General features: G+C 49.1%; 1 protein-coding gene across 1 annotated transcript; it reads right to left on the bottom strand.

Annotated features, from left to right (window-relative positions):
* Window positions 1–1,422: 1,422 nt before the first annotated feature.
* On the bottom strand, window positions 1,423–17,915 carry Eloa (elongin A). Its single transcript, XM_063235750.1, has 11 exons — window positions 17,735–17,915; window positions 13,131–13,187; window positions 11,832–11,938; window positions 9,607–10,795; window positions 9,196–9,310; window positions 7,817–7,972; window positions 7,638–7,735; window positions 6,491–6,671; window positions 5,637–5,748; window positions 4,764–4,936; window positions 1,423–3,884 (listed from the first exon to the last, which is right to left on the bottom strand). The coding sequence occupies exons 1-11, from the start codon at window positions 17,807–17,809 to the stop codon at window positions 3,823–3,825; spliced, it is 2,325 nt and encodes a 774-aa protein (XP_063091820.1). The 5' UTR covers window positions 17,810–17,915; the 3' UTR covers window positions 1,423–3,822.
* Between the last annotated feature and the right edge of the window lie 4,058 nt (window positions 17,916–21,973).

The raw sequence follows: 21,973 nt of genomic DNA, 5'->3' as shown, positions 1-21,973 counted from the left end.
GCCTGCCTCACAGGATCTTTGTTGTAACTAAGACGGTGTGACCAAGGCAGGATGCTGACTGGCAACTACTAGGTGGGTAACTAGCCCCTGCTAGTTACCCCTCCCAGATTCCAGTGCCAGGGCCTGAGTTTCCCAGGGTCCAATACAGGTTCTGGCTCAGCAGATGTTGAATTAATGAATAAAGAACCAAGAACTAATTTAACAACTCCAGATACACCACCAGGCATGCTGACACGTATGTCTAATCCTAGCCCTTGGAGGCTGAGGCAGGAGGATGGCCGTGAGTTTGAAGTCAGCCTAGGCTAGGCTACATAGCCAAGTTCAAGGCCAGCCTAAACTACAGAGAGAGACCTTGTCTACAAACAAAAAAACAAAACCCAGGTACAGTTATCCATCAGCCAGTGTTCTACAGTTAACTTTGATGCGTAGCCATTTTTCTAAGTGAGAACTAAATTCTTTAGTAAGGAATTGTGAAAACTGCCAGCATGGTGGAACATGCCCATAATCCCAGCAGCTCTGCCAACTAAAACAGGAGGATCCCATTTTTGCAGCCAGCTTGGGCAATTTACTGAGACCCTGTCTTTTAAAAAAAGGTGGGGGGAGTTTGGAAGGACACAGGTCAGTATAAGGGCCCTCAAGTCAATTGTCAGTACCACACACACACACACAGAGGAAACTAAGTCCACACCATGTATAAAGATATCCTTTAGGAGATGAGGGAGACGTCCATCAGGTAGCTGTCTGTGGTTGTGAGACCCAACTAAGAGCCAACCCACTTCATGTATGCAGGGTCTCAAGTCCAGTCCTCGGCTGGTAATCATCTGATTACTTTTTTGGCACCGGGGATCAAACTCACCGCCTCACACTTGCCAGGCAGGCACTTGGGCCACTGAGCTAAATCCCCAGCTTGACACACTTTACATTCTTTTTTTTTTTTTTTTTTTTGTCTTTTTCCTTTTTATCGGTACCGGGGATCGAACTCACAACTGCCTGCTTATGCCGCTGAGCTAAATCCCCAGCCGCACACTTTACATTCTTTACAGCCGTACGGGGCCCTGCACCCTGGCAAGACTGGAATCAGGGAGGCAGAAACTCTGACAACACCAGCCATGGAGCGGGTGCGTGGCTCTGGCCGTGTGGTTCCACCTGGAGCCGCGGTTCCTGTTCTGTGCGGGCGCCAGCTCACCGCAGGCTTCAGAATGTCCCAAGGGACACAGCCTGTCTGCAACAAGTGCTCTTACAGCTTAGTCCTGCTCTGGTGTTCCCTACCCCTGAAACACCCCTTCCAAGTCCTGCTGCGCTACCAACAGAAACCAAATACCCGTCAAGGCCCAGCCCCGGACTAGGGTCCCTGCCTCAGCCCAGGAAACAGGTATCTTGTGACCAACTCTGTTCCCTGACACAAAAAGCAAAATACAGATGGAGGTTTTTTTGGTTTTTTATTTAGACATGGAATTTTTGTTTTTGTATAACTTATCTAATTAAAATATTCATCTCGGTAGTTACCACAAAAAAGTAACATAGAAAATTGTATTTACATTTTGGGACCAAAATACAAATGAAGAGCAGGAAAACACCTTGCCCCTTCCCCTCCCGCCCTGAGGAAGGGAGAAAGCCCCAAAGAGCCCGCCCGCCACACCGAGGGTCACAAGGGCTGATCTGTCATTTGGTGATCCAGGTGTAGTGTAGCACAGAAAAAAGGTTACACGAGGCTTCACGACCGAGACCAAGGCTCCGTCCGCGTGGCCTGCGCTGCGCTGGTGGCGCCGCCAGCCCCAGGGCTCAGTGCTCAGTGCTCAGTGCTCAGCCCCGCTCTTCTCACCAAGCCAGCCGCGGCGCGGACACAGGAGACGGGAGAGCCGGCTCTAGGCCAGCAGGGTTCTTCGGAAATCTGTGTGTGCCAGAAGTGGATACTGACCTTGGGACGGACAAAAATTTGTGTCCTTTCTTCCTTTTCCACTTAAAAGACTCCTAGTAAGGGGATTTAAATCGTACACAACTGAACCTGAAGTAGGAAAAACTGGTTCAATGGCAAAGCATCGGAGACAAATCAAGGTGACAGACACCTAGAGGAAGCCATTCCAGGCAGCAGGTGCCTGGGGCCTGACCCAAAAGTTCATTTAGTTTCAGGTAAGAGGCTTTCTAATGTTAGATGTCGGGGGCTGGGCTACGGGATGGGGTAAAACAAGCCTCATCAAGAGAAAGGATGCTTTACCCAATTCATAGATACGACAAATTCAAACACAGCAATCCTCTGTCCCACTGCAACAGGCACCTGCACAGCAACGGTCTCTGAGGAAGCACAGCCTGCGGGGCCATGGAATCTTCACGGGTAGCCAGGCCCAGCACTCCATGACTGTGAATACGGTGGGCTCCAGATCCTAGGCCTCAGGAGAGCTCATGGAGGGGACGCCTGGCCAGGTTCAGCAGGCCGCTGTCACACTAGCCATCTATAGCCTCAGTCTGCGTGCTACAGGCTTCTACGGCTGCACACTTCAAAGTCTTAACAACTACATCCACCTTGCTAGCAACTTGGCCACCACCAAGCGGTTCCTATTAGGTCCATGTTTTTCGACAGCCAGGAAGGAGTGGACATTGCCCTGCGACTTCTGTGTCAAGCGGAAATCAAGAGCCTCCTCTCCCAGACTTGATGGACGGGTACACCTGCGGTGCCCCCTGCCAAGCTCAGACAGTTTCCTAGGCGGCTCCTTCCCCAGTGCTGGCTAGAGCTGCACAGGTCTCTGCCAGACACAGACCACTGCTATGCTCTTCTAGTCACGTGACCCGACTTTTCAAACAACAGGCAAAAACAAAAGCAATTTCCAACAGAGCACTGCAACCTTGAAAGCCATTCACTTCTGATGGCAGTTCACAGGGAACAAGATTAAAGTGCTGGGTTTTTAACTCCAAAGCCACGTTCCAGGCTTCAGGAAAACCCTGCCATGTCTGTGGAGTTTTTGTTTTGTTTTCCTGTGCTGAGGCACAGGGAGTTGGGGGAAGCTCATCTAAAATTTGAATCGGAAACTGGAAATTATAAAATTGCTGATTCTGTGCAAATTAATCTCTCCAGGCTGTGTCCTCTAGTGAGCCTTATTTAAAATAAAGAAAACAGAGACTTACAAAGAAGAGGAGGAAGGGCTGTAGACTTTACAGAGAACCTCCCTTATAAATACAACTGAGTGGGTAGAAAGAGGCACCTCTATAGAACTTGGAGCGACACTTGAGTAGGGGCTCAGGACTAGGAGCCCCCAAACACTGCTGTCTCCGTGCCAGGCTCCCCTCGAAGACGGGCTGGCACTCCCTCCTGGCCCTGTGTGTGGCGAGTACCACGTGGGGCGCAGGGCTGCCCAGTCCTCCCTCTGGACCGAATCCACTCCAGAGAGCAACCTGGGGTGGGCAATGGCTTTCATCTAACTTCGATAAAGGATCTCGAAAAGAAAAGGCTAAACGTGTGGTAAAGGACGCAACAACAAACCCCCCTGCAAAACCCTGGGGGGGATATAAATACAATCTGGGGGCAATATTTATTAATTAAAACTATGTCTTATAGTTTACAAAGATTCTAATTAGCAACAAAAGTATCATTGACCTTAAAATCCTCAGTGAGACTGAGGCTTCACATCGTCTTCAGAATTCTGAAGTGTGCTCCGGTCAGGGCGCGGGGCTGTGGCACACGGGGCCAACGCCTGCACATGTGCAGGACTCAGAGCCAAAGGGCTGCACAAAGCAAAGACTCCGGTCTCCTTTGGAGGGCTCACTCCCCAGCCCCCACTGTCCCTGTTTTCCTGTCTCCCAAATTCCATCTCCAGGCAAGGCCTCCGTTTATCGCCTGGAGAATCTATTCTTGAAGGCTTTAATCGTCTTGGCCATCATCGGGGCAATTTCTGTAGAGAGAAACACAGCAGTCATGTCAGGTGGGAGATGCTCAGACACACCCACAGTGGGTAACAGCCAGAATCTGCACTTGGCTGTACGTGAGGCCAATGGACACGCTGCAGAACAGCAACAGCACTCAGTGGATACTTGGGGAGGGGTCCAGTCAGACGCCAACCATCACGATGCCCAGTTCCAGCCACCTGTGCCACAGCTCAGGCAGACTGGCCACCGTGCCCACAGGTGCACTGCGAACGGCAGGCCTGGAGCTGACTCTGAAGGCTAAGGTCGCCACAGCTTAACTCTGCCTCACAAATACCACACCAGACCTGGCAGCCTCCCCCCTCTGCCAAGGGCAGCACAGGTCCGCGATGAGCTCTGTAACCCTGCAGAGGAGGGCCAGCCTGCCTCTCACCCAGATCCCAGGAGTGCAGCTGACAATCTAGGTACCCCCACTGCATGGGATGTACAGCAATGATGTTTCTCAAGCTAGACGCCCCTTAGGACACCGAGGCAAGTCTATGCAAATAAAGTTAATAAAATACGAAATACCAAACAGAGAGCAAAACTATCTAGAAGCTAAGATGATGAGCTCACAAGGCCTCAGGAAGACTGACTGTATCGTTTAGCTATAAGGCTTCTCTTACTGCCCAGAGAAACATTTAAGTGAAAAAACAAAGTGCCAAAATGAAGGTTCACTATGATCATCACTTCACAGATGCCCACGTGTGGCATGGACACACTGGGAGAGGCTGGTCTGTAGAGGAGCTGGTGCCAGGCATCCTACAGACGCCACTGCCAATACACAAAATGCAATACAGTGGTAATGACATGCAAAGGGAGTTCAAAAACTTGCTCCAAATATCCGAGCGGGAAGCTAGGTTACTCACTCTTCACAGCCGGTTTCCTAGGATCATAGCAAACAGTACTGCTGACCACTGGGGTCAAGTGGGCACTGCTGGTACTGGGGCCATCGTAGGCTGGCTCCTCCAGGCTGGAGTTAAAGCTGTTGCTGCTGGCAGGACCGTGGCTGCTCCCTGTGGTGTACGGGGCTGGCTTAATCCTACAACAGAGCAAAGCTGCTTAGCTGTGAGTGGGAGGAGTCTGCCCTCTTCACCAACAGCCTAAAGCTGCTTGCTGCCCACTGCAGGATGGCACACTGTGGCTCTGTCCGCAGTGGACTTAGCCCCTGGGTGCTAGTGGTGGCTCAACCATGTCGCCTTTTTGGGTGCATGCTGGTCTGAGCTCACCTTTACGATACAGTGGTAGGTCTGTACTTCGAAAGCATTCAGGTAGAGAGGGCTGTGGGTGGGGCTCAGTGGTAGGGTGCCTACCTAGCACACACTAAGCCCTGGGTTCAACCACAAAAACAAAAACCTGAAAACTCAGGTGGTTTAGAAGAATCTAGTCATCCCAGAGAAATGGTTTTTGTTTAAATGGGAGAAGGGAAGGCATAAGGAAACATTTCCACAAGCCAGACCTGTTCGCTATGGAACTGGCTCTGATACCAACCGCAGAGGCAGGGACCATCACTCATATCACTCACTGGCCACTGTGCCCACAGGTGCACTGCAAACGGCAGTCCTGAGCGAAGGCTCAAGGTGGTGTGAGCTGCACTGGGCAAGGGTGGGCTCCAGAACTCATGCTCCCCACTGCCTGTGGTCACCCTCCCAAAGGGTCACTTCCTGCCCCTCCGGCTCCCTCCCAGCTTCTGGAGCTCTCTCCCTGAGCAGGCACACGTCAGGCAGGAGCAGGCGTCTTACTTGACTTTGTCATGGACAGCTATTCCTCCTGTCCCAAACTTCTCCTGTCTCCGCCGAACATCACGAGGTGGCTTGGCCACCGAGTTGACAAAGGCCATCTTTGCTTGTCGGCCTGTGGACAGATATGGAGATCAGTATCTGTCTTCTTACCAGGAGATAACAGGACAGGGAGTGAGCAGAAGGAGCTGTGCAAGGAATTGGTGTGATACGTGTATGTTTCAGCTTCCTGTGGCAAATGTAACCATGTGCTACAAACAAGTATGAGTGAAAATGACAATTCTGGAAGTCTGCCTTCTTGAGCCAAGATGCTTAATAACCTATCTGTGGGCTGGGCATGGTGGTCCATCCCTATAATCCCAGCCCTCGGAGCTGAGGCAGGAAGATCACCATGGTTCAGGCCATCTTGGGCTAAGCGAGTTCAAGACCAGCCTGCACTACATAGTGAGACTACGCCAGGGACTTAGCTCAGTGACATAAGCGCCTGCCTGGCAAGTGCGAGGTCATGAGTTTGATCCCTAGTACCAAAAGCAAAAAACGAAAACAAAAACCAGGGATTTAGCTCAGCTGTACAAGAACCTACATGGTGTGCACAAGGCTGTGTTTGATCTCTGGCACCAAAACAACAATGAAGTCAAAACCAAAACACTCTATAGGTTCCTTAAGAACCCCCATACTAGAAAATTACCAACGCTGACCATCCCACTGTAGGCAGCACCGGCCATGGCAGAAGAAAGACCTGCCCATGAAGGTGAGAAACATTTAGGGGCCTAGTGGCCCCACATCAGCCTGGCCTACCAAGATCCTACTGCCAACCACAGTACCCACTGCCGTCCCCGGCTGCCCCTGCCCATTACCTTTGGGCTTATTGGCATGTGCAGATCGGATGTTCTTTGTTAGGACTCGCAGCCGCTGCTCTCTGGCATCCTGGAGCCGCAGGTACATTTCCCGCCATGACTCGTACTCTTCTGGTCTTTCTTCCTTAAAGTCTCGGTGACAATGAACTTTCCATAACTGATCGGTGTCTTCAATTAAAACCTGAAACCAGGACCAGGGCATTGCTTACATATAAACACTCTTATATCTCTTTTGCATCTAGGAGTTACCACTTTCTTAACTTTTTTTTTTTTTTTTTTTTGGTCCATGCAGTAGTATTATATTAAAATCTCAGTTCTAAGGAAAAAAAAGTCAATAAATTTTAAAATAATCTTACATGTGAAACACTCTGCTAGTAGTTTTTGGGTGGCGCTGAGGATAACACAAAAACTAGGTCTTCCTATAGGAAATCAGCACAGGGCAGAGCTGAGACTTCAAATCAAGTGTTTCCCTGCCACTCCAATGAACAGTCATGGCAAGGGGGCCACGGAAGGATTGTATGTTGCAAAAGTCTCAAAACCCAAGAGAGACAGCTAATGCAACCAGATGAGTGTAACTGCATCACAGAGAGGCTGAATCCTGGAAGGCGCAGATGACTCTAGGAGACAGCCTCTACTGCCACTGCTCATTCTGGGGATGGAACCCGGGCCTCTGCACTAGGCTACACCCCCAGGCTCTCTCCTGCTTTATTCTGAGACAGGGTCTCACTAAGTTGCTAAGTTGCCCAAGCTGGGCTCAAATTGTCCTGCCTCAGCCTCCCAGCGTGTTAGGATTATAGGCATTCATCCACACACATGGCCAATCTGTGGTCTTCTATGTTCACCACATGCCCCAGTACCAACACCGAGCACAACTCCCCCTGGGTCCCAGGTGTCCATTGCCAGAATCCTCTCTTCATGACCAGACAAGCTCAAAGGAGGTGCTGAAGTAGTTTCCACTTTATTTGAATCCCACCCAGATACCAGAAGCAGGCGCTAAAAACATGCTTGTTTAAAGGCCCAGAGGCAGAAGCAGACCCAACATGCACCGAACAGTGACCTGACCACGGATCTACCCTTCAGTCACAGCAGAGCCACAGAGACAAGGCTCCTTCTTCAGACACAAGCCAAATCTACACAGGACACTCACATGATTGTATTCCTCTATGCGATACAGCTGCTCTGGTGTACACCTCTCCAGAACGGGTTCAAGAAGAGAATAAGGGACTCCTCCCACTTCAAAGATGGCTGCAGAGAAATCAAAGGTGAGAGCACTGATAGCAGCCAAACCCCGGAGCAGTAAGGGCCCAGCGTGACATGGCGACTTACAATCGATGTTGTTTTTGAGCACACGGATGCACTGCTGATGCAGAGTCATCATTTTGGGGAGATAGGCACACTTGGAACCAGAGTACACCTGCATCTTGGAGTTCATTCTGCGCCCGGTGAATCCAGCTTCTTCTTCTTCCTGGAGCGAAGAGAATGCTACAGGGCAAGAAAGACCCAAAAGGATATCACAAAAGGCCCGAGGCCAGAGAGTGAAAATCTCCTTCCACCCCTGTCCTCAGCCTCCACCGCTCTCCTTCTCCAAGACAGACAATGCTGCCCGTGTCCCCTGGCTGCTTTTGGGGACTGCAGCATAAGCCAATGTGTATCTTACTCCATTTGTAACCAGTTATGACATACCACATGCATCATTTGTTCATTCATTTTTCTGGCAGGGAGGTCAGTATTGAGCGTTGAATCCAAAGACTTCACACTGAATTACATCCCCACTGTTTTTTGACACAGAGACTCGCTGGGCTCAAACCTGGGACCTTCTGCCTCAGTTGCACAGAGTGCTGGGATTACAGGTGTGCACCGCCATCCCTGGCCATTCTGCACATTTCAGAAAATGTGCCACGCCTGTTCTTGAGTACTGTGCGTATGTTCACAGTGGTAGAAGACACTACTGTGTGGATAAGCCACACTTTACCTGTTAGTCTCCCTAGTTTTGAGACATTTTTGCCAATTGCGGTGGTGCACACCTAATCCCACTTCTCAAGAGGCTGAAGCCTAAGCATCGTTGAGTTCAAGGCAATCCTGAACTTGCATACAGTGAGACTCTACCTCACCACAAAAACACGAAACTAGACTTTTCTTTCCTCCTTTTTTTTGGTTCTGGGGATCAAACACATGACCTTGTGCTTGCCAGGTAGGCACTTGTGCTGCTAGCCAAATCCCCAGCTCTAGACTTTTCTTAAAAGATAAAAATCACATACAGAATTCACAATAAAAAGTTACTAATAACAGCAGCAGCTAAAATTTACTGAACACTTACCACGTGAAAAAACCTGGTGCTAAAAGCATTCCTGGCATTATCACTTTTTTTTTTTTTTGGCATTATCACTTTTGAAACTGCTTCACAACCCTATGAAGTAAACAGCATCATTACTCCCATTTACAGAACGTGGAACAATACTACAAAGATTAAAATACCATCCAAAGTTGGGGCTGGGGATGTAGCTCAGTGGTAGAGCACTTGCTGGCATCTGCAAAGCCCTGCATTCAATCCCAGCACAAAAAGAAAAAAAAATTATGCAGGGCCATCAAACTCCAGAGCCCACACTCTTAGGAGCTGCACCCAGTAATGGTGTCATGGTAACGGATCCTGAGTGACATTTTAAAATCTTTTTCCTGTTAAGAAAAAAAAAAACACCGAACGGTACCTTTTCGCTTCGGCTGGGAAGAGGACATGAATTCCAGGGAAGGAAGAGGGCGGTAATTGGCCTGGATTGTGGATAGCGGGAGGTCTGGCAACACTGGCAATGCTTCCGCGGGGACCTGCAGAGGAGAGACAGTGACGGAGGGCCCAGCTGCGGCACAGCGCTCCCGACAGTCAGTTCCTCGGGCACCAACACGGCACACTTGCCAGGCAGATCAGGGTCACCAAAGACACCACCAGAGTCAGGAAATACCTACAGCTGGGCCCGACACAATGGGACTCCTCGGAAAAGTTCTGTCAGACCAGGAGGAAATTACTACAAGCTGAAATTCAACAGCCACAAACAAACGAGCCGAGCGGGGCGGCAGGCGGGCCCTGGCGCGGAGTGGGGAGCCGGCAGAGCCTAAAGGGTTACCTTTCTCAGCCTGGCTGAATCGGCTCCGGTTGGCTGCGGCTTCTCGGGTTTGTTTTCATTCACCTTGGGCAGTTTCTGAACTGAGTCCAAGTTTTTACTAGTGCTTTTGGAGTCGCTTTTTTTAAGTCCTTTTTCCCCAGGTGCTGGGGTGGAAGTTTTCACAACCTTCTTCTTTTTCTTGCGGGGCTGGTCATAGCTGAGGTACGATTCGAACGACATGGTGGGCTGCTCAAATTCGTCATCCAGGTCCGTCTCCTCCACTTTCGGGAGCGAGCCCAGGGACTTCCGCTCTGGGTGGCCGGTTTTTACTCTCCCTTCTTGAGCCCTGAGGTGGTTAGGAACCTTCTCCCTGGCTCTGGCCGCGTCTCCCGCCCCTTTGCCCGCGGCTGAGCCATCCACACTTGGTTTGCTTCTGTCTGGCTGGCTTTTCTCAGAGTCCTTGTGCTTTGACTTTTTACGGTGGTTGTCCGAGGCAGCCTCCACGGAGGGTAAACACTTCTTCTTGAGGCTGCTGCCTTCTCTGTCCTTCTCTTTCTTGGTGGCAGCCGAGGGCACTTTCTCCTTGGCGCTGTCCCCGGACGGCGGCCTTCTGCTTTCCTCTCTGGAAAGGGACTTGTGCGGTTTTTCTCTGCCCGAAGAGGACTTCTCCTCACTCCTGGCTTCCCCGGAGCGTTTCTCCTTGTGGGAAGATTTGTGCTCCTTGTTGGGGTTCACAGTCCCCTTCCCCTGGGCTTCACCCAGGTGCCGCTCTTGGCTGACCCCCAGTCTGTCCTGAAAGGCATTACTGTGGCCTTTCCCAGGCTTGTGGTGAGGGATGGTGGGCTCGGGGTCCTCCTCTGGGGACCTGTAATGGTCTGTGTACATCTGATGAGGACTGCTGGAGGGGGGAGGGGACTGGACATGGCCATAGTCAGAAGACTCGGGGTCCGAAGAGTATGCTGGTGATGCTCTGAGACACCTCTTTCTCTCTTCTCTCCTCTCATGACTGTGAGACACTTTGTGAGGTCTTTCCAGCTCTGAGAGCTTTTTGTGTTTTTTCTGTCTGTGCTCGGGGCTATAGGATCGGCTGCCGGAAGCCTTCCAGTGTTCCTGGTAGTCCCCTTCCACCTCCTCCTCCCTCTGAAGAGCTTCCCGGGGACGCTTTCTTGAATTGCTCCTCTCAAAGTCCTGTTCCTCAGCCTCATTGTTTCTGAAAAAGCAGGTATAAATCTCAGCGTAACAGCGTAATCCTTGCTCAGAGTCACAAGGATGTGACTTTGTGATTTCTTGAACTCACAAAGAAAGATGAAGATCCAGGGTCACAAACAACAACAGCACAGTAAGAAAGTCAGCAGGTTATGCTTAAAGTACTCGGCTAAGTTAATTTTTTTTTCCAATTAAGTTTAAACCTTGGGGAAATGCCATGTGCTGCCTCCTCAGGATGACTGCAATCATTACATACCACAACCATGTACTAATAAAAAGAAAAAAGAACTGGGGAGTTCAGCCAGGCACGGTAATGTCCACCTGTAATCTCAGCATTTGGGAAGCATAGAAAAACAGCAAGTTCAAGTACAACCTGGGTCACTTAGTAAGACTCTGCACCAACATTAAAGCATAACGGTCCTGGGTTCATTCCCTAGTTATCACTCACACACACACACACACACACACACACACACACACACACACACAAATCTTGTGGACATGAAACATGAAAATGTTCACAGATTCTTTTTTCAACACAGGGATGTGTACTTTTGTACTCTAAAAGGGGTCTAAAAAAATGCCTTTTAAGAAGCTTGAAAGACTAAGGATATAGATCAGTGATAAAGCATATACTTATTAATGAGACCCTATGTTTGATCTCCAAAACCAGAACCAAAACAAAAAGCAGTTAGAAACATCCCAAACTGCTAGGTGTGGTCGTGCACACCCGTAATCCCAATACTCAGGAGGCTGAGGCTGGAGAACTGCCACAAGTTTGAGGCCAGCCTCGGTGACATAGTGAGTTCAAGGTAAGCCTGAACTACATAGCAAGACCCTGTCTCAAAAACCCACAAAAAAAAAAAAAAAAGACATATGCCTATTAATAGTGCTTATCCTTAAATGATAGAAATTTTTATTTTCTCTATTTTTAAATAGTTTATAATATTCTATAGTGACAACAAGTTATTTTATAATGATGTAAAATAGGTATTTTAGATAAGAAGGTGAAGAAGCCAAAAATACTTAAACATTCTTACCGTTCCACAGGCACCAGCTTCTTCCACTGGGCCACAAGGTCCCTGGCGAAGCTCCCAACTTGCTCGTGCTTTCGGAAGCTGTTCACCGTTTTCCCGACCCCGGTCTCCTACGAATGTGACAGAGCAAGCAATAGGGGATTACTGAACAAGGCTCAGGTTTGGGAAACAAGCCCCTGGATTTAAGAAATTCAAAACAGGAACACTTGCTAAAACATACACACAATACTCATTACTATGTTACTTTGTAGCCTGTTCCTAAATGACTACCTGACACACAATAACACCCGAGAAAAGGTTAGAGAACACTGTATCCAGACACTGTCAGAACTTTCATAATAGTACACAAGAGTGATTCTGGAGGACCACAGGCATTGAGCTAAAGGCTTTGCATACAGTATTCCAGTCTTTACACCCTTGAGGCAGGAATCAGCCTCAGTTTAGAGAGACACAGAAGAAAACCACAACTTAGATTTGAACTCCGGGTGAGCAGACACTGAAGCCAACATTCATCTTCATTTTGAAAATCATATAATAGGAGTTAGGATACAGCTCAGAAGGAGACCACTCACCTTGCATGTGCAATGCTGTGGTTTTATTCCCTAGCAAACCCGCCTCCCAAAAAGAAAAAAAAAATCTTGTAACATTGAATTTGCCATACTTATGTTTGTTCGTTTTTTGAGACAGAGACTCACTATTGTAGTTCAGGACAGCCTTGAATGCTGTAGCCCAAGCTGGTCTGGAACTCACTGTGATCTTCCTGCCTCAGCCTCCCAATGCAGGAATTAGAGGCATGCATCACCACACCCAGTTAAATTTGCCATTTTAGCCATTTAAAGTATGTAATTCTGTGGTTTCCACAACACTAATATTGCACAACCATGACCATAATCTAATTCCAGATTATCTCCACCATCCTAAACTCGCCCTGTTTCTCCCGATTCCCCCAGTCCCTGGCAACCACTCATCTACTCTCTGTTTCTAGATTTGCTTGTTCTGGAGATTTCATATAAAAAAGTCGTATGACATGTAGTGTTTGGATCTCATTTCTTTCCTTTCCAAAGCCCATCTTCTAAAGCTTCTTATATACATTCCAGTGAGAAAGAGAAATGATAAAAATATACAATTCTTAGCCAGGCGTGGTGGCACAGGCTTGTAATCCCAGCACTTGGGAGGGTAAGGCCGCAGGATCACTAAAAGTTCAAGACCAGCCTGGGCTACAAAATGAGTCAAGGCCAGCCTGAACTATATAGCGAGACCCTGTTTCAAGAAACCACAAAAAGAAAAAAAGAAAACTCTTACCGCAAGAATGTCTACTGTAATAGGTAAGGTGGAGAGTTTCTTCAAATATTTCAAAAGCTGCAGAAAGAATAAAATGGACATTAATTTCTGTGAAGTCACAGTCTCTGGAACAGGCGGGGTATCTGATGGTTAAATGCTTACTCAGCGCTTCACATTTCACAGTAACGAATCCGATTATTATCTATTTCACAAGTGTGAGAACAGGCTCAGAAAAGTCATGCTACCTGCCCCAGGAATAAGGCAGGGCCGGCCTCATTTGAGTCTGTGGTTTAGATCCATGCTTTTGACTGCTGTTCTATAACAAAGGGAAGCAAGCCACAGAGAAGCAAATCAAAGCCTACTAATGTTGATAAGTCATCAACAGCTAGCAGCCCCCAGTTTTTTTGGGGGGGTTGTTTTGTTTTGTTTTAGTTTTCTGGTGTTTTGCTCTCTTTTGAGACAGAGCCTTGCTATGCAGTTCAGGCTGGCCTTGACCTCATGGCAGTCCTGCTGTCTCAGCCTCCGAAATGCTGGGATTACAGGCGTGTGCCACCATCCCCAGCTCAGTCCCAGTTTTGACGGAGTATTCATGAGAAAAGCTGCTAACTTTAGGGAAATAACCCACCGAAATGACACAGGAAAATAGAAGGAAGAGCCCTGTGCTGGAGACAGTACCATGCTTCCAGAAGGGATACAATGTTTAACACAGTGCTTTTAAACACAAGTGAGAATAACATGACTGCCAGAACCAGCACTTGACTCTTAGTGAGCACAATAGGCCTGGGCAGATTAGAAAAGAGATCTGGGTTTGCCCACATTTCCTTTCTATAGTCCCTAAAACTAGGTCAAAATTGGTACAGCAGCTTTAAGATAAGAGTTCCGGAGTCAGAGACAGGCTTCAGCGAGGCCGCTACCTGCTTGCCGGGTCATCCAGTGTCATGACGTCAGTAACCTCTGTGACCCTTAATCACTTCGTCTGCAAAACAGGGACCTGGATCCTGTCTCTGCTTCCCCAGCCTGAGGATTCACTGAGACAACCAGGTGCAGCACAGTGTCTGCAACACACGCTTACTGTTAACCCTTTTACTCACCAGCTGACACCTCTTTAAACGTTCTACCCTTGATTCTCAACCCAGTATTGTCCAGTCATTTCCCTCTTAACTCTATTTCTACCCTACGCCCTGACTGGCTAAGTCTTTGTCTAGGAAATGTTCCTATGCATATAATACAAACCCTACAAAGAGTGCTACAATGTATAAGCAGTTCAAAAAAGATAACTGTAGCCAGGCCTGGTGGCTCCCGCCTGTAATCCCAGCACTCGGGGCAGCTGAGGTGGGAGGATCATTGCGAGTTTGAGACCAGCCTGGGCTACAAAGTGAGCTCAAGGCCGGCCTGAACTGCATAGCGAGACCCAAAAAAGACACACACACACACAAAAAAAGATAATTGTGCTATCTCTCCATTTAAATATTAGACAAGACCTTTATGTCTCCAACTATAACCTATGCTCTCATTGACACGCCACACTGCTAATAAGTGGAGTAACAAGATGGGTTTCTGCGCATTTTACTTCCATAATTACTCAACATGGTTGCCAGGCAGAGCAATTGGATCACAGATAAAAATCTTGCTTGGGAACAAGAGGCCAATCGCTATATCCAGAGAGGGTGAAACTTCATGTTGACTGAAAACCATCTTCCACTTCAAATGTCATCCCCACCATCATCCAACTCAGACAAAAGGTTTACATGCATTTGTCACCTATGCTAGGGGCTGTAAAGATTCATGCCAATTCCCTTCCTTAAAGGAAAACTCAGAATTACTGAAAAGATATAAAATAGGTGGTTTCCCCCTAATGTGAGTTCCTGGAGGGTACTGGTGGGGGACATTCACATACCCTCCTGCGTGCCGGTCACTACGCAGAGTCCTTCCATGTGTTACCTCATTTGACCCTTAATCTAAAGTGGGTCTTACTCTCCCTGTTTTAGATACTAAAACTGACCCCCAGTGAGGCTGCATAGCTCATCTAGCAAGCTGAGATGCAGCCAGCATAACTAACACTCTCCTAACTTAGGGAAAGAAAATAAAGCAACAACTCAAATACCCACTTCACAGCATCCTTGGGACGAGGCAGAGGAGCTTCTCTTCCTCTGACTTTGTTGTCAGTTTAAAGTTCATATGGTAAAGGAGATGACCAAGGGGACAAAAAGTCCCAGGACCTCTACACGGCCAACACGGAAGGCTGGGGCCAGAAGTCACCCGGGGTGTGTTTATATTAAAGCCTAGCATAACGGGAAAAGTAAATGCTGCCTCTCCGCTTCAGGTTCACAAATGGCTTACCTTCAAGACTTTCAACCTGACTTAGCCTAACAGAAGAGAAAGACTGTACTCCAGCACTATTTTCAGTAAATTCTAAGAAAGTCTGAAGCAGTAACAAGGCAAACCTAGGTAGTGGAATGGACAGACCACTAAGTAATATCGTACATGCTTAGAAACCTTGGTAGTCTCCTGCACACTATTTGAATCCAAAAAGAAGTTCTCAATGCTGATCTCTAGTTTTCTATCTGTCAATCTGTGTTCTTGGTAGTTTTCCCATTCAAAATGCAACACAGAAAGGTCGGTGGTGGCTCATGCCAGTAATCTCAGCACTGGGGAGTCTGAGGCAGGAGTACTGTTGCAGGTTTGAGACCAGGCAGGGCTACAAAGTGAACTGAAGGCCAGCCTGAACTGCATAGTGAGACCCTGTCTCGAAAAGACAAAAAAACAAAAAACAAAAAAAAAACAAAGACAAAACAAAAACAAAAACAAAGCAGCTAACTCTGTCTGAGAATCATTTCCAGTTCATGAAGAAACCAAGTGGCCCTGGTCTGCCTGATACCGTCCTCCCCCAAGACTGATGAACTTAAAGTGAGAAGTGTCAACTCTAATGCTTCATAGCAGAAGGTTCATGAACACAGGTGTGGAAGCCAACTTCGGGGTAATAATGGTTTGAAAACAAGATTTCACTGCAAATTCAATACTGCTCTGTAATCATCTTGCAATTTCAGAAACAACCTGTGAGAGCTTGTTGGGTTAACAGAAGGTTGAAAGGGAGGCGGCCAGTGTGCCAGCTTGCAATTTTCTCTCTGCAGTTAGCTCACTCTGAATGTCAACTAGCACGCCCTTTGCAAAAAATGATCTACCAACATTTTCTCCTCTTCATAATGGTCATTTCACAACACAAAGCCAGAAATTCATGGTAATTTTCTTTTTCATGGTGCTAGGGACCGAACCTAGGGTTTCAAGCACGGTAGGACAGCACTGCTCCATTGAACTATACTTCCCAGCCCTAGGATAATTTCCTACCTGGAAAGAGAAAGCAACGATGCTTTTTAAAAAATCACTAATAATTCAGGCAAGTCTACTTAAACCTTTTCCTGACTTGGTATTTCACACATAACAACTACTAGAAAAGCTACTTCAGCATTTAAATCCTTGTGAACAAATAACCATAGATACAGAGCATTTAAAAAATCTAGTAGGAATAAAGACCAAATGAGGGTGACTACATAAAACTCCTTTTAAGGTTTTAAAAGTCAATTACAAATCCTACAGTGTTCAGGAAAACAAACTAGTACTCAGAAATAATGACCATTTATCAGTTGTCTACAAAGAGTTATTGTAAAAAGAAACTTGCAAATATGTCTGACCACTAGGTACCAGAGCCTAGACAGAAAATAGGCAGGCAGGCAGACAAGCAGAAAGAAGAGGTCACAACTCGGAAACGTGTAAATGTTCACAGATTGATAACGTGGCTTCCTGAAGAAGTGGATCTCAGAGCCAGATATGAATGAGTAGAGTTAAGAAGCAGCCTGACAGTGAGAGGCTGCGTGCAACTTTTGGAAACAGCGAAACCGCCCTCTGTCAGGCTAGAAACAAGTAAAGCAAAGGGGGCCCTCCAAGAAAAATTCTGGAAAAACTGTTAAGCTTGCAGAGCACTGCTGTCCCGCTGGAACTTCAGTCTTTTAAGTCAGTCCCAGGAAGAAGCGGAAGAGCCGCCAGGGTCAGCAGAGATCCCCCCCCTGCCCCGCCCAGTGTCCACAGCTGGTAACTGGATCGGAACCCAAATTTCATCACTTTCCCTCCAGCTTCGGGCCCCGCGGCTGCCTCGTCTTGCAGGACCCGAGCTCAACTCGCCTCTGCGGAGTGCGCGCCCCGGAGGGACGGTTCCTCCCCGCACGGCGGTGGAACAGTTCTAACCCCCGCCGGACTCCCGAGACTGCCGGGGGGCGGGGAGGAAGGGGCGCCCCGGAGTTTGCAGGGCTCCCGGAGGGGGCGCCGCGGCCGGGCCGGGCCGGGCCGGAAGGTCCCCGGACGCAGCTCCGGCCGCCACCCGAGCGCAGCTGCGCGGAGAGGGTCCCGGGAGCGCCCGGCGGGAGCGCGGAGCCGCCCTCGGGCTCCAGGCCCCGCGCCCGCCCGGCCTGCCGGCGCCGCCCCCGAAGGCAGCTGGCGGGGCCGCGGGCGCCCGTGCGAGCCGGCCCGGGCCGCACTTGGCGGCCGCCGCGCTCCGCCGGGCCCGCCCGGGTCCCCGCCCGCGGCCGTTAGGGCCCGCCGCGCCCAACGCCCGCCGCCCGCCGGCCGCTCACCTTCTTGGGGTCCGGGTTGGCGGCCAGGCGCGCCTGCAGCTTCTCCACCACCTGGAGCGCCGACTCCGCCGCCATCGCTGTCACTGGCGCGGCCTCCTCGCCGGAACTGGGCTCGCGTCGCGTCCTCGGGCCGCAGCTCCGCCCTCCGTGCGGCCCGGCGGAGACGGAAGCGCGAGTGCCGCCTTCCGGGCTCGGCGGGCGCGGGGCGCGGAGTGCGGGGCGGGCGGGCGCAGGCTCCGCCCCCAGGCGCCGGGTCCCCACCCCGGCGCGCGCCCGAGCCCGGCCTGCAGGCGGCCGCACGGCGGCGCCGCCCCGCCCCTCGGTGCCCGGAGCTCGACCCGCCTTATAAAGCCCGCCGCCCCCGCCCCCGGGTCCGCGCCCGTCCACAGCTGGCGCCGGCCCGGCTTGTGCCTGGCTCTCGGGGTCAGCGGGCAGCCGTGGGACCGGCAGTCCCCGCAGAGGTTGCCTGCCCTACCGGCCGGTGTTCCGATTGCCTGAATTTCGGCCTCAGTGCAAGGAACGCAGGGAAACGCGTCCGATTGTCTCTATTTTGCAGACGAGCAAACTGAGGTTGCGGAGAGTAAATAAACTTGCAAGTGGTCCGGCTTAAAAGAGAACTGAAAACGGAATTTGAATATAAGAAGTCTAGGTTGGCTTGTAGGTGAACACTTCTGAATAGGTCGAGGAACTGAGGCTCAGAGAGAGAGGCGTTTGTCAGAAGTCAAATGCCTCTCTGAGGCAAACATGGCCTTCACACAACAGTGCCTAGTGCAAAGGCAGCAAATATTTGAATAAATGGCTTTTTCATCTGGTGACCTGCGCATTAGCAGGAGGGCTTGAATAAAAATTGTCCACACCGACCTCAAAACCACTTACCCTCATCCTAGGCCCACTGAATCCTAATTATAGGAGATTTTGGGTGGGGATGGGAATCCAATTCAGAACCTGGTTCTTGCCAGTCAGGCACTGAGCTGCTGAGCTATATCCCAGGCCCCTGAATTGTAATTCTAACGATAATCTTACTATTATTACTAAAAGAGTGGTGCATGCCCATAATCCCAACACTTGAGAGGCTGAGGCAGGAGGATCACAAGTTCAAGGCCAATTTGGACTACACAGTAAGCTTGAGGCCAGCCTGAACTACATAGGTAGACCCTGTCTCAAAAGGACAAATAATAATAAATCAATCCTGGATGAAAGACTCTTTCAAAGGCGGTGCTGTGGCTCAGTGATGGAGTGTTTACTTAGCATGAATAAAATCTTGGTTTGACTGGGCGTGGTGGCACACTCCTGTAATCCCAGCACTGGGGAGGCTGAGGCAGGAAGATCATTGCAAACTCAAGAACAGCCTGGGCTACAAAGTAAGCTAAAGGCCAGCCTGAACAGCATAGTGAGGCCTTGTCTCAAAAGATGAAAATATAAAGAAATGAAGGTGGGTGTGGGAAGAGTTCATACAAGATTAATGACTATGCACTTGGTGTCCTGAAACGCAATTCAGGGGTGCAATGGACAAAAGCACAGGTGGTGTGAGGAGGCCTGTGTTCTAGTCCCACCCTAGAGTCTCCTCTGTATAGCAAATGCTTTTACACTGTAAATTCCTTCCATTTTGAAAATGTACTGGTGTAATAGAATACAAGCCAATTTTTGAAGCAGCAGAATTGCTGACTAACTGACCTGGCACATACCCTAGCCACACGGAACTTTTTTGCAAATACCACCCAGGGAGCTCTTAGCATCAAAATGAAACAAACAGTGTGCTCTGCAGGCAGCTGCTGGAGGGGCTGTGCTGCTCCCAACTCTGTCAGCCTGAGTCCAGTCTCCTGTGAAGTGCTCTTACTTTACAATACATGACTTCTTTGATGAGTAATTATATATGTGCCATCTGTGTGACATTTTAAAAGGGATTTTTTTTGTCTGTTTTTGTTTTTTGGTGTTTTCAAGACAGTCCTGCCACACAGTTCAGGCTGGCCTTGAACTTGTGGCAATCCTGCCTTGGCCTCCTGAGTGCTGGGATGACCGGCTTACACCACCATGCCCACTTGAATAGTTTTTAAACAGTGCTAACGGTGCTGATCTCCCCACCCCCCACCCCGTATTGTTCATGGTGGGGATCACCACTGCACCACTGGCTCCCAGAGGAGTGTGCAGTACAGGAGTGCGTTCCCAGGGCCAGAAGCAGCTCTGCCCATCCTGGATGAGCAGCCTCAGCACACAGATGATATTCAATGAAAGCTTGTTGAAAACTCAAGTAATTACTTAATTTAAGGTTAACCCAGCTGGGGATTTAGCTCAGTGGCTTAAGTGCCTGCCTGGTAAGCTTGTGGTCCTGAGTTCAATCCCCAGTACAAAAAACAAAAACAAAACTAAAAAGGTTAACCCAGATTTTCATTCAGAAACCTGAGAAAGGCTTGCTAGCCATTTTAGTAACACATGCGAGAGCCCTTGGTAAGAATAATTAAAAGACCATCTGCTGTAGTCAGGGGTTACAAGGAGAAAAATTACATACAGGACACAGAATTTATAATGCTATTTTATAATGGTCACCCAGAGTTAAGTACAGGAAATCTACCCACCCCTAAAGACCTAGAAAATACAGCCGAAGGCCTGAGTCCCACCATAATGTCCCACATGAATCCAGCTGAAGACCTAGAGCCCATGACAGTGCCTCCCACAAGTCCAGCTGGAGGTCTAAGAGCCCACAAACAAGGACTCATGCAAGTCTGTCTTATGGATCTGCTGGGAAGGCCCAAAGGTGAGTGGTAGAAGCTAGAAAGTCTACACTGGAGCCAAGAAATGAAGCTCAAAATAAGGACCAGGGCTCCCCTGAAAAGTATCACAGCCGTCCTCAGCAACAATGAGGTCCCCAGCTCCTCCAACGATAATAACAGTCGAGTACATAACAGGAAGTCAGCATGACAACTTGTCCTGGAGATTGCGTCCCTCTGGAGCCAGGACGCAATACTTAATGTAAGGAGCAGATCTCCCCCAAAGTGAACTACAGCCACTCTCAGCAACAAGGTTCCAAGCTCCTCTGATGATAATGACTGAATTCATATCAGGGAAGCCAGCATGCCAAGCAACAACATTTAGGAGAACCCACAACAATGCCGTGCTCTTCTTCTCCACAAATCTCCTTTGATGCTGGCAACTTTCCTCAGGTGGGCCATCTACACTCAGCACCATGCTGAGTTAATTCAGCTGGTGTTAAATTGACTACCAGTTTTTAATCCATAACACCATCTGACTCTGTTTTGAACGCATTCAGAGGGCTATGCTTGGAGACAAAGATGTGCAGGAGGCCTCGTTTCCTACCTGAGGGTTTGTAACACGTATGGTCCATTTTCATAATGAAAATGACTTACAGGTATCCTAATTTTGCAAAGGACCCATCCTACGCTGGCTAGTCTGACAGCAATTTAAAACACTGGAAGGCAAGTTAAATAATAACGATATAAGCCAACCTTCCCCTCCTCAACAGCAGAAAGAAGGCCTTCTGGAGTGTCCCAGTGATATTCCCTGGGCAGGACAGACATGCTAAGTGGGGGTGCTGGTGTGAAGGGCTCCCCCTTAGATGTCCTGCCACGCCTCTGCCCCACGCAGCACACAGGCGGCCTCTAAGGTTGCCCTAGTGGTGGGCTTGGTGACAACCTGAGTTCCAATCCTCAACTCTACCGTGCTAACCATGGCTCCTGACCAAGTTACCTGAGCTCCCCAAAATGATTTCCTCCTACTTTCTAGACTTCTTGTGGGACCACCAATATGCTGAGTGGCTGCCACAGAGTTTTATTTTTGAAAAAGCAGCAATGGTTAGGAAAACGCATTACCGTGTGATGTTCAGCTATGAAGCAGGATTAAAGAGTCCCCGGGCCAGGCGGTTTTGTTCAGCACAGCTGTGTCACTGTTCTCCTGAGGGGCTCGGGTTACTGAACTGGTCACATCCACCCTGGCTTCAAATCCCTCAAATATGTTCAGTTGCTTATTTCCTGAAGGGTGGCACCTCCTGGATGTGCGGGGCGGGGTTTCCACACTCTGACTTCAGTGCGCCACCATGCCTGGCTTAATTCTCAACTTTACCATTAAAACAATCCTGCAATATAGATATATAATCGCCATTTCATCGTGAGGTCGGGGTGGGAAAGAAAAACACTCCACAGATGAGGAAACTGAGGCTCACAGAGGATCTGTGACTGATTCAAAGTCATAGGCAGCTCAGCCAGGACTCGAAGTCAGTCATCTGGC

This window comes from Cavia porcellus, unplaced genomic scaffold, assembly GCF_034190915.1.
Source record: "Cavia porcellus strain 051 isolate PalLab524CR breed Dunkin Hartley unplaced genomic scaffold, mCavPor4.1 scaffold_25, whole genome shotgun sequence".
NCBI classification, from domain to species: Eukaryota; Metazoa; Chordata; class Mammalia; order Rodentia; family Caviidae; genus Cavia; species Cavia porcellus.
This window is presented reverse-complemented; position numbering and strand designations above follow the sequence as displayed.